This window comes from Pristiophorus japonicus, chromosome 11, assembly GCF_044704955.1.
Source record: "Pristiophorus japonicus isolate sPriJap1 chromosome 11, sPriJap1.hap1, whole genome shotgun sequence".
Taxonomy (NCBI): Eukaryota; Metazoa; Chordata; class Chondrichthyes; family Pristiophoridae; genus Pristiophorus; species Pristiophorus japonicus.
In genome coordinates, this window is record NC_091987.1 from 61,074,468 (window position 1) to 61,091,716 (window position 17,249).

The 17,249-nt window shown below is 41.9% G+C and overlaps 1 protein-coding gene across 1 annotated transcript in view; it reads right to left on the reverse strand.

Moving 5' to 3' along the window:
• Positions 1-17,249, reverse strand: part of caska (calcium/calmodulin-dependent serine protein kinase a) — a 600,725-nt gene that overhangs the window by 385,982 nt on the left and 197,494 nt on the right. Inside the window, exon 4 of the mRNA XM_070892703.1 lies at positions 5,246-5,323. Coding sequence (XP_070748804.1) covers positions 5,246-5,323 — 78 coding nt within the window. The remainder of the gene's footprint in view (positions 1-5,245; positions 5,324-17,249) is intronic.

A 17,249-nucleotide genomic window follows, 5' to 3' on the forward strand; every position in this document is an offset into this window, starting at 1 on the left:
CATATTTTTGAACCGCTGAAAATGGTGGTTTGATGAAGCTGAGTGGCTTGTTAGGACAGTTCAGAGTGCAGCTCAGAGTCAATCACGTTGGTGTGGGACTGGAATCACTGGAGCCAGACAGGGTAAAGATGGCAGGCTTCTCAGGATGCCAGTATTTGTTGCCCATTCCTGGTTGCCCTCGAGAAGGTCCTGGTGAGTCGTCTTCTATAACTGCTGCAGTCTGTGTGGTGAAGGTGCTCCCACAATGCTGTTAGGTAGGGTATTCCAAGATTTTAACCCAGCAACAATGAATGAACAACGATATAGGTCTAAGTCAGGATGGTGAGAGACTCGGAGGCACTTGGAAGCAATATTTTCCAATGCACCTGCCCTTCTAGGCGGCGGAGGTCGCATGTTTGGAAGGTGCTGCCGAAGAAGCCTTCATGAGTTGCTGCAGCGCATTCTGTACATAGGACACACTGCAGCCACAGGTACGCTGATGGTGGAGGGAATGGATGTTTAAGCCGGTGGAAAGAATGCTGATCAAGCTGACTGTTTTGGCCTGGATAGTGCCGAGCTTCTTGGGTGTTATTGGAGCTGCACCCACCCAAGAAAGTGGAGAGTATACCATCGCACTCCTGACTTGTGTTTTGTTGGTAGTAGAGAGTTTTTGGGGAGTCAGGTGGTGAGCCACTCACCGCAGAATACCCACAGCTTCTGACCTGCTCTAGTAGGCACGGCATTTATGTGGCTGGTCCACTTCAGTTTCTAGTCAATGGTGAGCCCCAGGATGTTGATAGTGGGGAGCTCGGTGATGATAATGTTATTTTTTTTGTTTTCTGTCTTGGCTAGCTTAGACGCTGGAGTTTAAGTGATTCTTTGGACCATAAAAAGAATTTGTATTTCTTTAGAGGGTTAGCAAACTGGTGCTTTAACGGTTGCCTTTCCCTTGGCGGTCATTCCAAATATACCAATGTTTCTTCTGTTTCTGATAAAGGAATAAGAAGTTTCACCTCAGAAAGCATATGCAACTATGTATGCCTACTCAGCAAAATGCCTTCTGCAATGCCAACATCTTGCATTTATTTAGCACCTCTACAATGCAACAGCTTGCATTTATATAGCACCATGAACTTGGGAAAATCGTCCCATGGTACTCCACAAAGGCGTAATCAGATAAAAATGATACTGAATCAAAGGGGGAGATATTAGGAACGGTGACCAAAAGCTTGATCAAACAGCTGAGTTTTAAGGAGGGGCTCAAAGAAGCAAAACTAGTTGGAGAAGCCAGAGAAATTTAGGGAACAAATACTAGAATATGGGATCTGGAAAGCTGAAGACACAGCTGCCATTGGCGAGATGGAGGTGGGTGGAAATTGTCAAAAGGCAAGAATCAGAGGAACGGAGAGTTTGGGGAGATGGGGGTTGTAGGGCTGGAGGAGGTTAGAGAGGGGAAGAGATAGAGAGGGGTGAGGTCATGAAGGGATTTAAACAGAAGGATGTCAATTCTAAATTTGAATCGTTGGGGAAGCTGAGGGCCAACACAGGGGTGATAGGTGAACAGGAACAAGTGTGGGATAGGATATGAGCAGCAGAGTTTTGAATAAGCTGATGTTTACAGAGGGTGGACAATGGAAGGCCGATCAGAAAAGCATTGGACTAGTCATGCATGGAGATTACAGAATTAGATGCCGGTTTTGGCAGCTGGTGGGCTCAGCAAGAGTGGTGGCTGGCAATGTTACACCATAAAGCACATCAAGGTCACAATCAGAGGATTCATTTGTAACTTTGGTTAGGGATGCTTTAAAAACCAAAAAGGGAAGTTGGGTAGTCAACAGCTTTGTTGGAATTAGGTCAAGGGAGCAGGAATTGGATCATAGACACGGTGAGCTTTGAGAGAATTAAGCAAAATAGGAGAGAAACTAAAGGAGGGCTAGGGGAAGGGTTGACTTGGTAGGGAAAGGGAAGCAGCAGAGGCAGCTTAACGGATGGTCTCAATCTTAGTAACAAAGAATTTCATGAGTTCCTTGGACTTCCTGTTGGAGGTAGGGCTGGGGCAGGATAGAGGGGCTCAAGGAGACGGCTGGTAATGTAGAAAAGAAGCCATGTTTATCTTTGCATTCCAGAATGATCTTGGAATAGTGAGTGGTTTTGGTAGAGCAAAGTGAGGCCTGATCATGCTTGATGTGGTTCAGCCAAATCTTGTGATGGATGTCTAAACCAGATGTATGCCAGATATGCTCAAATCTGCACCCTTGAACTTGAGGAAATGAAGATGGAGACCATATTGGGGAACTGACCAGGATCAGAGAGAGTAAGGGTTTTGTTGAGGATATGTGTATCAAAGGTGGATATGATTGCAACCTGTACCGAGAGAGTTAGGAGTGCTTCTTGAAGTAAATTTCTCCCAGCATATTCTCCCAGCAGTGGAAATCTGTTATCCCTCACTGGACTTTGGAGCATACAAACAATAGATTGAATCTGGATCCCCTATGGGTACATCTGAATGCAGTCATTTATAAGTGACTTAGCAGTATATCTTAATGCATTAAGTATCGACTTCCTTGAATTGTATCAGACAGAATAAAAGATTCACCATATTCTTAGAATAGTGCAGAAAATATACAACTGAAAAATAAAAAGGATTTTCTTGGTGGTCACAGGAACTGTGTGGTCAGGCAAGGAAAATGACTCTGAAGTAGAACAAAAGGAGTGAAAGTAAAAATCCAAGAAAACCTATTGATGTGGATAACTCCAACAGATTAAGATAGAATGATGACCTGAAGCTTCAGCAAAGGATATATCCAAGTGATATTATTTGATCACTACTCAGGATATATTGAGATATAAATACAGAAGTCAGAATTATCTTCCTGCACCCATTTCAAAAGTAGAGGATCTTAATGTTCGAGATCTTCAAGTAAGTATTCTGAATTTGACTGAACAAGAGTACACAAAGGAGGGTGAGCTGACACTTACAATGAAGCCAAGACCAAGATCAATCCTTGTATCCATAAGGTCAAAACAGTTGCGGGACATGTTAACTCCTTAATAATTGGCAAATTCTATTAAGAGCATTTCATAGTGGGGGGCTTTATTCATCAGAAAACAGAACTAATTCTAGCTCTGGATAGTCTGAAAGTTTTGCCTCAAGTTAATATATAAGCTAGGACACGATCAGCAACGAAAATTCAATAACAAACTCCAACTATTTACATATGCTGATTGACCCACTGTATTTCCAACATTTTCTATTTTTAACCCCAACTGTCGAGATATCTCAAGCTGGTCAGTCAAAGACTCAAAAGATTTATTTGCACAGTAATTGAGAGATTGACAGCACCAATAGCAAATATATCTCTGACTGCTGATGCAAAGGTTTTAAGCCATGAGCTGGAGGAAGAATACAAGGTTATAGAAGAAATCAATAGTTTCTCCCTTCTGATACAAGATGATATGCCACCTGACACATGCTGATCCTGTGCCACCTATGCTAGCAGAGCCACTCAAATTCATAACATGTAAATTGCAATTCCAGTTTCAGAAGCCAAATATTCGACTTTATAGAGTCATTTCCGTAACAGAGTATGCAGAATTTGAAGACCAGTATTGGCACGTATATATCTTCAGAATATGGAGTTGTGGAGTCTAGAGCAGGCATTTGCTGATTAATTGTTCCTTGGTTAGGCAATAAGTCTACCCAAAAGTCATGTTAAATGCACGAGAAAGAATCCATTTTTACTGTAGCAACTAGGATGCATTTAGTGATTAGTCTTATACCAACCCAAGTACATAGGTGGACATCACTTGGAGGTAAATAAGATAATTCTATTGATTAGTGCTTTTCCATAGCTGATGTCCTGCTTCTGTTTTTCCATCCAGAAGAGTATCAAAATACAATGACAACTTAAGCACTCCTCTGTGACGCCTTGTTCATCCCCCGTTTGTTTACTCAATGTGCCCCATTGCCGCATCCAAGACTATTCTATACCTTTTAGTTGTTTTGATTTCTTATTGTTGATGAGTTTAGTTTGTTCTCAGACCAATTAGGAACAATCGCCTCCTCCCTTCACCCTCTCGGTGAATTTTCCTCTATTTATCTTGAAAGAAACTGTAGATTTAGATTTAAATAGTGATGACAAAAATGTGAGCGTTAAAACTGTATCTTCATTAGGGGTGAAACTCAAGCTCCAGTATGTACAACTCATAATCCATGCCAGAAGGTACAAATGATCTCACAAGTACCTTTCATTTATACTAAGAAATACAGTATGTTTCCAGAGATTAAATGCTTCACTTTTTTGGTCTGAGGATTGTACCAAACATTTAGCAGAAATAATTCTAAAGGCTTTTTAGTGGGAATTATTATTCGAGAAATACTAAAACATGTTATACTATTATAAAATGGAATTAAAAGGAATAAAAGGTAAAAAAAGAAAGGACCAAGAGTAAGAGTCAATCTTTTAGCAGAAATTGCATTTGAAATGTTAACTTGTCTTCAGATGCTAATGGACTTTTGTATATTTACAGCTTTTGCTTTATTCATTATTCACATCTCTATGGTTAAGCAACAATGATGTAAGCAGAGTAAAATCTATGGCTACCCTGTGCACTGATGCTGAATTGCATATCAAACTGCATATCAAATTGCATATCAGAAGCCAGTATGTAACTATTACAAGTTTATACAAAAATATACACTCCATGTAAAACCCTATGTGAATTACCAATGCTGTCTTTGTACTTTTAATTTATTCTCTTCTCTGCAGAATACCAGTTCCCAATAAAGGGTACAGGCAAAGAATGTCATCTATTCCAATGCTAATTTTTAAGCAACCAATAAAGGTCCACAATAGCTAATCAGGGGACTCATTCATGCATCTTCTCCCCATCTAGTCCATTTTCCATCTTTCCCCTGGTAATCTGCCTACCCCCTGCTCTTGCTTCACTCTGACAGGGAGATTCCTTCTGTGATTAGGAATTAACCGGAAGGGAAAGAGTTCCTCTTGCACAACTTGTGGCAAATTCTTAACTGCATTCTTGATAAACATGTTTATGATTTTACTATGCACAACAGCAGAGAAAAATTCTCCCTTCCTCACAGGTGAAGAAATAAGAGAACAACCCAGTAATCTGCCACTTTGTTGTACAACACATTGGTGCACCAACACGTTGCAACATTATTTTAGTAGCAATGAATTGACTTAAAACTGTAGACTCTACCCAAAGATTAAAATTTTGATGGAAGATATGATCAGGTACATACCTGGCTACAGCTTCACTGTAAACAAAACCTGCATCTGCCCTTTTCACAATTTCAAAACAGAGGTCTGCACCATCCATACTGTAATAAAACAAAGAAAGCACAAATTTAACAGTGTATTCCAAGAAAACGTCCCAGTATAAGTAAATACCTACACAAAAGAATGTATTGAAAGTTAAAAGTTTGTCATACCATCAGTAGCAGATTAAAAGGCACAATTTGTGTGTGTATTATGTGTAACAGTTTTCCACTGGCATTGCTGACACTATCAGCAAAACTAACATTTTTTTGTCAGAATAACTTTTTAGTTATATACCTGAACTAACATCTCCAGATATCATCTCATTCTGCTATTATGGTGATAACTGCTTCATCACCTAATCACAACACGCTTAAGCTTTAAAAATTTGGATGGAGCAAGCAAAATTTTTAATAATTCATTGAATTTGCAAAATGGCAATCTGTTGGATTTGACAATTTCAAACACGCTTGAAAAGATTAATACGAGTAGCATATATTTTGATAAAAAAAGCAAATCTGAACTATCAGATCTCCTACAACATTAGTTACTATGAATTAGAGATTACATTTTTCCAATGGGGGAGGATTATGTAGAATACATATCCCCACTGAAGAAAGTTGTAGAAGATCGCCTCAGTTATTTTTAAAACAAGCTCCTGTAGCAGTGTTTTTTTTATTAATTGCAAGTAAATAAGTTTGTTCTCCTCCAATACCAGATTTACGTAAATATATCTGTGTGTAAAATGGGTGAACGACTATACTTTGGTTTTTACACCGAGAGTCAATAAATAAATAAAACTCAAGAAAAGATGAACAAATTTGCAGCTTTCCTTGGTTACAAGATATCTTCACAACAGTACTTAGTGTTACAAAAAAAGTCGTCTTAAATAAAGAGCAGCATTTTGGAACCTCCCTCTAAATTTGGATAATGGTAAAGTCATACCAGAATTTGCAGGCAAACTCTTAAAATCCATAATTTCAGATAAAATTCGTGAGTATTTAGAAATGCATGGATTAATTACGGTCATCCAGCACAAATTTGTTAAAGGAAATTCATGTTTGACAAATTTAATAGTTTTGATGAAGTGACTGACTGAGTAGATAGAGAATTCAGTAGGTGTCATGCATTTATATTTTCAGAATGTCTCATAGAGGACTTGTTACAAAAATCTAGGTGTTTGGTACAAGAGAAAATCGGGTCAGTTATTGTTCTCGGTATATTTGGACTTTGGGAAAGGCAGCACAATCTCGAAATTTGCTGCTAACAGAGAATTCGACAAACAATGAGGACTGCACGACAGATTGGTAGACTGGTGGTAAATGCAATTTAAGGTGGAGAAGTAAGAGTTAATACATTCTAGAAGTATATAGTTAATGGAAAGATTCTGAAAGGTGTTGATGGAGGTACAGGGCTTTAAATACCTAATTTCCTGAAAGTGCAAGTGCAGATAGATAATAAAATAATATATTAGCATGGATAGAGGATTGGCTAACTAACAAAGAGTCAGGATAAATGGTTCATTCTCTGGTTGGCAACCAGTAACTAGTGGGGTGCCGCAGGGATCAGTGCTGGGACCCCAACTATTTACAATCTATATTAACGTCTTGGAAGAAGGGACTGAATGTAACGTAGCCAAGTTTTCTGACGATACAAAGATGAAAGGAAAAGCAATGTGTGAGGAGGACACAAAAAATCTGCAAATGGGCATAGACAGGCTAAGTGAGTGGGCAAAAATTTGGCAGATGGAGTATAATGTCGGAAAATGTGAGGTCATGCACTTTGGTAGAAAAAAATCAAAGAGCAAGTTATTATTTAAATGGAGAAAGATTGCAAAGTGCTGCAGTACAACAGGAGCTGGGGGTACTTGTGCATGAAACACAAAAGGATAGTATGCAGGTACAGCAAGATATCAGGAAGGCCAATGGTATCTTGACCTTTATTGCAAAGGGGATGGCGTATAAAAGCAGGGAAGTCTTGCTACAGTTATACAGGGTATTGGTGAGGCCACGTCTGGAATACTGCGTGCAGTTTTGGTTTCCATATTTACGAAAGGATATACTTGCTTTGGAAGCAGTTCAGAGAAGGTTCACTAGGTTGATTCCGGGGATGAGTGGGTTGACTTATGAGGAAAGGTTGAGAAGGTTGGGCTTCTACTCATTGGAATTCAGAAGAATGAGAGGTGATCTTATCGAGACGTATAATTATTAAATAGATTATGAGGGGGCTTGACAAGGTGGATGCAGAGAGGATGTTTCCACTGATGGGGAGAATAAAACTAGAGGACATAATCTTAGAATAAGGAGCCGCCCATTTAAAACAAAGATGAGGAGAAATTTCAACTCTGAGGGTTGTTAAATCTGTGGAATTCGCTGCCTTAGAGAGCTGTGGAAGCTGGGCTATTGGATAAATTTAAGACAGAAATAGACAGTTTCTTAGGGGATAAGGGGTTATGGGGAGTGGGCGGGGAAGTGAAGCTGAGTCCATGATCAGATCAGCCATAATCTTATTGAATGGCAGAGCAGGCTCGAGGGGCTGTGTGGCCTACTCCTGTTCCTATTTCTTATGTTATGTTCTTATAAGAAAAGTCCAACAGCATTTTAGGCTTTATAATTTGAGTGAAGAAATAATAACAAATTTGTACAAAACATTGGTTAGGTCACAGTTAGAGCACTGTGTGCAGCTCTGGACACCCATTACAGAAAAAAAACCATTAAAGTCGTAGAGAGCATACAGTGTAGATTCATTAGGTTGGAAAACTATTAGGAGGGGATACTGGAACTATTTCCACTGGAGAGACAGTTGAGAGGAGATTTAACAAAGGATTGGTGGAACGTTGAATGGTTTGCTATAGGAAGTGGTTGAAGCAGAAACAGTTGCATTTTTTTCAGGGAAAATGGATAGCTATTTGAAGCAAAGGGCTGTGGGGAGAGTGCGTGGCAGTTGGGTGAATTTTGGATTGGTCCAGCAAAGAGCTGGCAAACAATATGCTGAATGGTCTCCTTCTGTGCTATAAACTATTTTTCTAATTCCCACTATTTGTATCAATCATTTCATTTTGCTGGTCGTTTGATTATTGAGATAAACAAATGGAAGAAATGCAGCTGGTGTAAGCATTTGGTATACATTATATCATATAAATATTAAGCAACCAGACTTCCAAGGTGGAAAATTTTATTTGTCGTTTATTGCTCAATAAACAACCCTTGAATACAGTAACACTTTGTTTTTTCATTAAAGCTATCTCAAAAATTCATGTTTTAGATTGTATGTTGTCTTATACAAGAAAAGATTAATTGGGTTACTTCCTCTGCTCCTAAAATTGGATTCTGTGGGGTTTTATTCTTTGTAATTCTCCATCAGTACACAGAAGTGGAGGAGGGGTGTGGTTTGCAAACATGAAATCATGGCAAGCTTTTTTGTTTGGCAAGACCTGTTGAAGGCCATAAGAAAAATTTTGGGGAAGGAAAAGTAACACTGAAACCATTTTTATAACGCAGTTTTATTTCCTCACATTACACACACATATGTAAATTGTACCTTGCTACCTACCTAGTTGAGTCTCCTAAAATGACAATAATGGCTGCAAGAAGGCTTGTGAGCTCAAGGTTCAGGTTTCTCAGTGAGCCAGTGTTCTCTCTTTCTTTATTCGTTCCTGAGAATTGGGCGTCACTGACAAGACCAGCATTTATTGCCCATCTCTAATTGCCCTCGTGAAGGTGATAAGCCGCTGCAGTCCGCGTGGTGAAGGTACTCCCATCATGCTGTGAGGGAAGGAGCTCCAGGATTTTGACACAGCGACTATGAAACAATGCCGATATATTTCCAACTCAGGATGGTGTGACTTGGAGGGGAACGTGGAGGTGATGGAGTTCCCATGCGCCTGCTGCCCATGGTGCTAGAAGTCATGGGTTTGGGAGGTGCTGTCGAAGAAGCCTTGGCGGGTTGCTGCAGTGCATCTTGTAGATGGTACACACTGCAACCATAGTGCGCCGGTGGTGGAGGGAGTGAATGTTTAAGATGATGGATGTAGTGCCAATCAAGCGGGCTGTTTTGTCCTGGATGGTGTCGAGCTTCTTCAGTGTTGCTGGAATTGCACTCATCCAAGCAAGTGGAGAGTATTCCATTACACTCTTGACTTGTGCCTTGTAGATGGTGGAAAGACTTTGGGGAGTCAAGAAGTGAGGCACTTGTCGCAGGATACCCAGCCTCTGACCTGCTCTTGTAGCCACAGTATTTATTATGTGGCTGGTCCTGTTTCTGGTCAATGCTGACCCCAAGGATGTTGATATTGATGTTGGAGTGATTTGGCAATGGCAATGTCATTGAACAGAAAAAGCAGCAAACCTCAGGACTGGGAGAATTTTGTAATACAGCAGAGGGTTTAATTAGGAGGGGGAAAATAGAGTACGAGCGGAAGCTTGCTGGGAACATAAAAACTGACTGCAAAAGCTTCCACAGATATGTGAAGAGAAAAAGATTAGTGAAAACAAACGTAGGTCCCTTGCAGTCAGATTAAGGTGAATTTATAATGGGGAACGAAGAAATGGTGGACCAGTTAAACAAATACTTTGGTTCTGTTTTCACGAAGGAAGACACAAATAACCTTCTGGAAATACTAGGGGACCGAGGGTCTAGGGAGGAGGAACTGAAGGATATCCTTATAAAGCGGGAAATTGTGTTCAGGGCCTGATAGTCTGCATCCCAAAGTACTTAAGGAAGTGGCCCTAGAAATAATGGATGCATTGGTGATCATTTTCCAGCAGTCTATCGACTCTGGATCAGTTCCTATGGACTGGAGGGTAGCTAATGTAACACCAGTGTTTAAAAAAGGAGAGAAAACGGGGAATTATAGACAGGTTAGCCTGACATCAGTAGTGGGGAAAATGTTGGAATCAATTATTAAAGATGAAATAGCAGCGCATTTGGAAAGCAGTGACAGGATCGGTTCAAGTCAGCATGGATTTATGAAAGGGAAATCATGCTTGACAAATCTTCTGGAATTTTTTGAGGATGTAACTAGTAGAGTGGACAAGGGAGAACCAGTGGATGTGGTGTATTTGGACTTTCAAAAGGCTTTTGACAAGGTCCCACACAAGAGATTGGTGTGCAAAATTAAAGCACATGGTATTGGGGGTAATGTACTGACGTGGATAGAGAACTGGTTGTCAGACAGGAAGCAGAGTCGGGATAAACGGGTCCTTTTCAGAATGGCAGGCAGTGACTAGTGGAGTGCCGCAGGGCTCAGTGCTGGGACCCCAGCTCTTTACAATATACATTAATGATTTAGATGAAGGAATTAAGTGTAATATCTCCAAGTTTGCAGATGACACTAAACTGGGTGGCGGTGTGAGCTGTGAGGAGGATGCTAAGAGGCTGCAGAGTGACTTGGACAGGTTAGGTGAGTGGGCCAATGCATGGCAGATGCAGTATAATGTGGATAAATGTGAGGTTGTCCACTTTGGTGGCAAAAGCATGAAGGCAGATTATTATCTGAATGGCGGCAGATTAGGAAAGGGGAAAATGCAACGAGACCTGGGTGTCATGGCTCATCAGTCATTGAAAGTTGGCATGCAGGTACAGCAGGCGGTGAAGGCGGCAAATGGTATGTTGGCCTTCATAGCTAGGGGATTTAAGTACAGGAGCAGGGAGGTCTTACTGCAGTTGTACACGACCTTGGTGAGGCCTCACCTGGAAGAGTGTGTTCAGTTTTGGTCTCCCAATCTGAGGAAGGACATTCTTGCTATTGAGGGAGTGCAGCGAAGGTTCACCAGACTGATTCCCGGGAAGACAGGACTGACATAGAAACATAGAAAATAGGTGCAGGAGTAGGCCATTCGGCCCTTCTAGCCTGCACCGCCATTCAATGAGTTCATGGCTGAACATGCAACTTCAGTACCCCATTCCTGCTTTCTCACCATACCCCTTGATCCCCCTAGTAGTAAGGATTTCATCTAACTCCTTTTTGAATATATTTAATGAATTGGCCTCAACAACTTTCTGTGGTAGAGAATTCCACAGGTTCACCACTCTCTGGGTGAAGAAGTTTCTCCTCATCTCGGTCCTAAATGGCTTACCCTTATCCTTAGAAGACATATTAGGAGAGACTGGATCAACTGGGCCTTTATACACTGGAGTTTAGAAGGATGAGAGAGGATCTCATAGAAACTTAAGATTCTGACAGGACTGGACAGGTTAGCTGTGGGAAGAATGTTCCCGATGATGGGGAAGTCCAGAACCAGGGGACACAGTCTTAGGATAAGGGGTAGGCCATTTAGAACTAAGATGAGGAGAAACTTCTTTACTCAGAGTTGTTAACCTGTGGAATTCCCTACCGCAGAGAGTTGCTGATGCCAGTTCATTGGATATATTCAAGAGGGAGTTAGCTATGGCCCTTACAGCTAAAGGGATCAAGGGGTATGGAGAGAAAGCAGGAAAGGGGTACTGAGGGAATGATCAGCCATGACCTTATTGAATGGTGGTGCAGGCTCGAAGGGCCAAATGGCCTACTCCTGCACCTATTTTCTATGTTTCTATGAAAATCAAGGGGCAGTGGTTAGACACTCTCTTGTTGGAGATAGTCATTACCCACCACTTGTGTAGCACAAATGTTACTTGCCACTTAACAGCCCAAGCCTGAATATCATCCTTTTCTTGCTGCATGTGGGCATGGACTGCTTCATTTTCTGAGGAGATGGTCCTGGCAGAACCCAAACTGAGCATCAGTGAGCGGGTTATTGGTGAGTAAGTGCCGTTTGATAGCACTGTCGACAACACTTCCATCACTTTGCTGATGATTGAGAGTAGACAGGTGGGGCGGTAATTGGTCAGATTGGATTTGTCCTGTATTTTGTGGACAGGACATATCTGGACAGTTTTCTACATTGTCAGATAGATGCCAGTGTTGTTGCTATACTGGAATAACTTGGCTAGAGGCGCGACTAGTTCTGGGGCCCAAGTCGGGGCCCATAGCCTTTTCTGTATCCAGTGTGCTCAGCCATTTCTTGATATCTCGTGGAATGAATCGATTTGGCTGAAAACTGTCTTCTGTGATGGTGAGAATCTCAGGAGGAGGCCGAGATGGATCATCCACTCGGTAATACTGGTTGAAGGTGGTTGCAAATGCCTCAACCTTGTTTTTTGCTCTCGTGTGCTGGGCTCTGCCATCATTCAGAATGGGGTTGTTCATGCAGCCTCCTCCTACTGTTAGTTGTTTAATGGTCCACCATTCACGACTGGATGTAACAGAACTGCAGAGATTTGATCTGATCCGTTGGTTGTGGGATCACTTAGCTCTGTCTACAGCATGTTGCTTCCATGGTTTAGCATGCATGTAGTCCTGTGTTGCAGTTTCCACAGGTTGACACCTCATTTTTAAGTACACCTGGTGCTGCTCCTGGCCTACTTTTCTACACTCCTCATTGAACAGGGTTGATCACCTGGCTTGATATTAATGGTAGAGTGAGGGATACGCCTGGCCAAGAGGTTACAGATTGTGGTGGAATACAATTCTACTGCTGCTGATGGTCTACAGCGCGTCATGGATGCCCAGTTTTGAGCTGCTGGATTTGTTCTGAATCTATTCCATTTAGCACAGTGGAAGTGTCACATAACACGATGGAGAGTGTGCTCAGTGTGAAGATGGGACTTCATCTCCACAAGGACTGTGCCGTGGTCACTGCTATCAATGGGGGAGCGGGGGGGAGGAATCAGGTGAGCGGAAATTTAAAAATTCAAAGATAAAGGAGAAGGCAATAGTGCAGGGTAGCGATAGGGGTAATGTTAACCTGAGTGTGACAGGAAGGGACAGAGCGTACAAACACAAAAGTGCATCAGAAAGTGGGGTCAGAGTAGGGACACGTGGTAAAAAGACAAAATTAAAAGCTCTTTATCTGAATGCACGCAGCCTTCGTAACAAGATAGATGAGTTGATGGTACAAATAGAAATAAATGGCTATGAGCTGATAGCCATTACAGATGTGGTTGTAAGGTGACCAAGGCTGGGAACTGAATATTTAGGCATATTTGACATTTCAGAAGGATAGGCAGAAAGGATAAGCAGATGGGGTAGCTCTATTAATAAAGGATAAGATCAGTGCATTAGTGAGAAATAATATTGGCTCAGAAGATCAAGGCGTAGAATCAGTTTGGGTGGAGATAAGAAATAATAAGGGAAATAAGTCACTGGTGTGAGTAGTCAATAGGCCTCCTAAAAGTAGCCACACTGTAGGACAGAGTATACATCAAGAAATAATGTAGGCTTGTAAGAAAGGTATGGCAATAATCATGGGCGATTTTAACTTCATATTGATTGGACAAATCAAATTGGCAAAAGTAGCCTTGAGGAAGAGTTCATAGAGTGTATTCGGGATGGTTTCTTAGAACAATAACGCTGTGGAACCAACCAGGGAGTAGACCATTTTAGATCCGGTAATGTGTAATAAGACTGGATTAATTAATGATCACATAGTAAAGGATCCTTTTGGGAAGAGTGATCATAGCATGGTAGAATTTCAAATTCAGTTTTAGGGTGAGAAAGTTGTGTCTCAAACTAGTGTCCTGAACTTAAATAAAGGCAATTACAAAGGTATGAAGGCAGAGTTGGCTAAAGTGGACTGGGAAAATAAATTGAAGGGCAAGATGGTAGATAAGCTGTGGCAGACATTTAAGGAGATATTTCATAACTCTCAGCAAAGATATATTCCAGTGAGAAAGAAAGACTGAGAGAAGGATGAACCATCGTGACTAATTAAGGAAGTAAAGGATGGTATCAAATTGAAAACAAAGGCATACGACATTACGAAGATTAATGGAAGGCCAAAGGATTGGGAAATTTTTAGAAACCAGCAAAGGATGACTAAAAAAATAAAGGGCAGAAGATAGATTATCAGAGTAAACTAGCAAGAAATATAAAAACAGACAGTAAGAGCTTCTACAGGTATATAAAAAGGAAGAGAGTAGCTGAAGTAAATGTTGGTTGCTTCGAGGATGAGACCAGGGAATTAATAATAGGAAACAGGAAAATGGCAGAGACTTTGAGCAAATATTTTGTATCGGTCTTCACGGTAGAAGACACTAAAAGCATTCCAATAATTGATAATCAAGGGGCTATTGGGGGAGGGGAACTTAAAACAATCACTATCACGAGAGAAAAAGTACTAGGCAAACTAATGGGACTAAAGGTGGACAAGTCCCCTGGACCTGATGGCCCGCATCCTAGGTTCTTTAAAGAAGTGTCTACAAAGATAGTGGATGCCTCGGTTGTAATCTACCAAAATTCCCTGGATTCTGGAGAGATCCAAGCGGATTGGAAAACCGCAAATGTAAAGCCCCCATTGAAGAAAGGAGGGAGACAGAAAGCAAGAAACTATAGACCAATTAGGCGAAGATCTGTCATTGGGAAAATGCTGGAGTCCATTATTCAGGAAGTAGTAGCAGGACATTTAGAAAATCATAATACAGTCAAGCAGAGTCAGCATGGTTTCATGAAAGGGAAATCATGCTTGACAAATTTGCTATAGTTCTTTGTCAACAAGCTCCCCGCTGGAGTGGAACTAAACTACAGAACCAGTGGGAAGCTGTTTAAACTACACCGCCTCCAGGCCAGGTCCAAGATCACCCCAACCTCTGTCGTTGAGCTACAGTACGCGGACAACGCCTGCGTCTGCGCACATTCTGAGACTGAACTCCAGGATATAGTCGATGTATTCACCAAGGCAAATGAAAACATGGGCCTTACTCTTAACATCCGTAAGACAAAGGTCCTCCACCAGCCTGTCCTCGCCGCACAGCATTGCCACCCAGTCATCAAGATTCACAGCACGGCCCTCAACAACGTGGACCATTTCCCATACCTCGAGAGCCTCTTAATAAAAGCAGGCAATGATGCGGAGATTCAACATCGGCTGCCTGAGGAAAAGTGTGTTCGAAGACCAGGCCCTCAAATCTACCACCAAGCTCATGGTCTACAGAGCTGTAGTAATACTTGCCCTCCTGTATGGATCAGAGGCATGGACGATGTACAGAAGACACCTCAAGTCGCTGGAGGCATATCACCAACGATGTTTCCGCAAGATTCTACAAAATCCCTGGGAGGACAGGCGCACCAACATCAGTGTCCTCGTCCAGGCTAACATCCCCAGCATTGAAGCACTGACCACACTCGATCAGCTTCTGATGATGGGTTCTTTGAGGATGTAACGAGCAGGGTGGATAATGGGGAACCTGTAGATGTCGTGTATTTGGATTTCCAGAAGGCATTCGATAAGGTGCCACATAAACGGTTATTGCGCAAGATAAGAGCTCATGGGGTTGGGGGTAAGATATTAGCATGGATAGAGGATTGGCCAACAGAAAACAGAGAGTTGGAATAAATGGATCATTGTCAGGTTGCCAAACTGTTACTAGTGGGGTGCCAAAGGGATCAATGCTGGGGCCTCACTATTTACAATCTATATTAATGACTTGAATGAAGGGACTGAGTGTAATGTAGCCATATTTGCCATTGATACAAAGATAGGTGAGAAAGCAAGTTGTGAGGACGCAAAGAATCAGCAAAGAGATATAGATAGGCTGTGAGTGAGCAAAAATTTGGCAGATGGAGCATAATGTGGGAAAATGTGAGGTTTTCCACTTTTGTAGGGAAAATAAAAGCAAATTATTATTTAAATGAGATTACAAAATACTGTGGTACAGAGGGATCTGGGGGTCCTTGTACATGAAACACAAAAAGTTATCATGCAGGTACAGCAAGTAATTAGGAAGGCAAATGGAATGTTGGCATTTATTGCAAGGGGGATAGAGTATAAAAGTAGGGAAGTCCTACTACAACTATTGAACGTTGATGAGACCATACCTAGAGTGCTGTGTACAGTTTTGGTCTTATTTAAAGAGGGATATACTTGCATTGGATGCAGTTCAAAGGAGGTTCACGAGATTGATTCCTGAGATGAAGGGGTTGTCTTATGAAGAAAGGTTGAGCAGGTTTGGCCGATACTCATTGGAGTTTAGATGAATAAGGTGATCTTATTGAAATGTATAAGATTCTGAGGAGGCTTGACAGGGTAGATGCAGAGAGGATATTTCCCTTTGTGAGGGAATCTAGAACTAGGGGGCAAAGCTCAGACTAAGGGCTTGCCCATTTAAAACGGAGATGAGGAGGAATTTCTTCACTCAGAGGGTTGTGAATCTTTGGAATTATCTACCCCAAAGAGCTGTGGAGGCTGGGTTATTGAATATATTTAAGATGGCGAAACAGACAGATTTTTAAACTATAAAGGAGTCAAGGGTTATGGGGAGCGGGCAGGGAAGTTGAGTTGAGGTGAGGTCAAGATCGGATCAGCCATGATCTTATTGGGGCCAAATGGCCTACTCCTGCTCCTATTTCTTATGTTCTTATCTGCGACAGGTAGATTGGTGAGGACGAGGTCAAGTAGGTTTCTCCCCTCTTGTAGGTTGTCTCACCATCTGCTGCAGGCCCAGTCTGGCAGTTATGTCCTTCAGGACTTGGCCAGCTGTGGTGCAACTGTGCCACTCTTGGTGGTGGACATTGAAGTTTCCCACCGAGTACATTCTGTGCCCTTGCTACCCTCAGTGCTTCTTCCAAGTGGTGTTGAACTTGGAGGAATAATGATTCATCAGCTGAGGGAGGGCGGTAGGTGGTAATCAGCAGGAGCTTTCCTTGCCCATGTTTGACCTGATGCCATGAGACTTCATGGGGTCCTGCATCAATGTTGAGGATTCCCAGAGTCACTCCCTCCGACTGTATACCACTGTGCCACCACCTCAGGTGGGTCTGTCCTGCCGGTGGGACAGGATGTACCCAGGGATGGTGATGGAGGAGTCTGGGACTTTGGTTGAAAGGTATGATTCTGTGAGTATGACTATGTCAGGCTGTTGCTTGATTAGACTGTGAGACAGCTCATCCAATTTTAGCACGTCACCAGAAGTTAGTGAGCAAGACTTTGCAGGGTCAACTAAGCTGGGTGT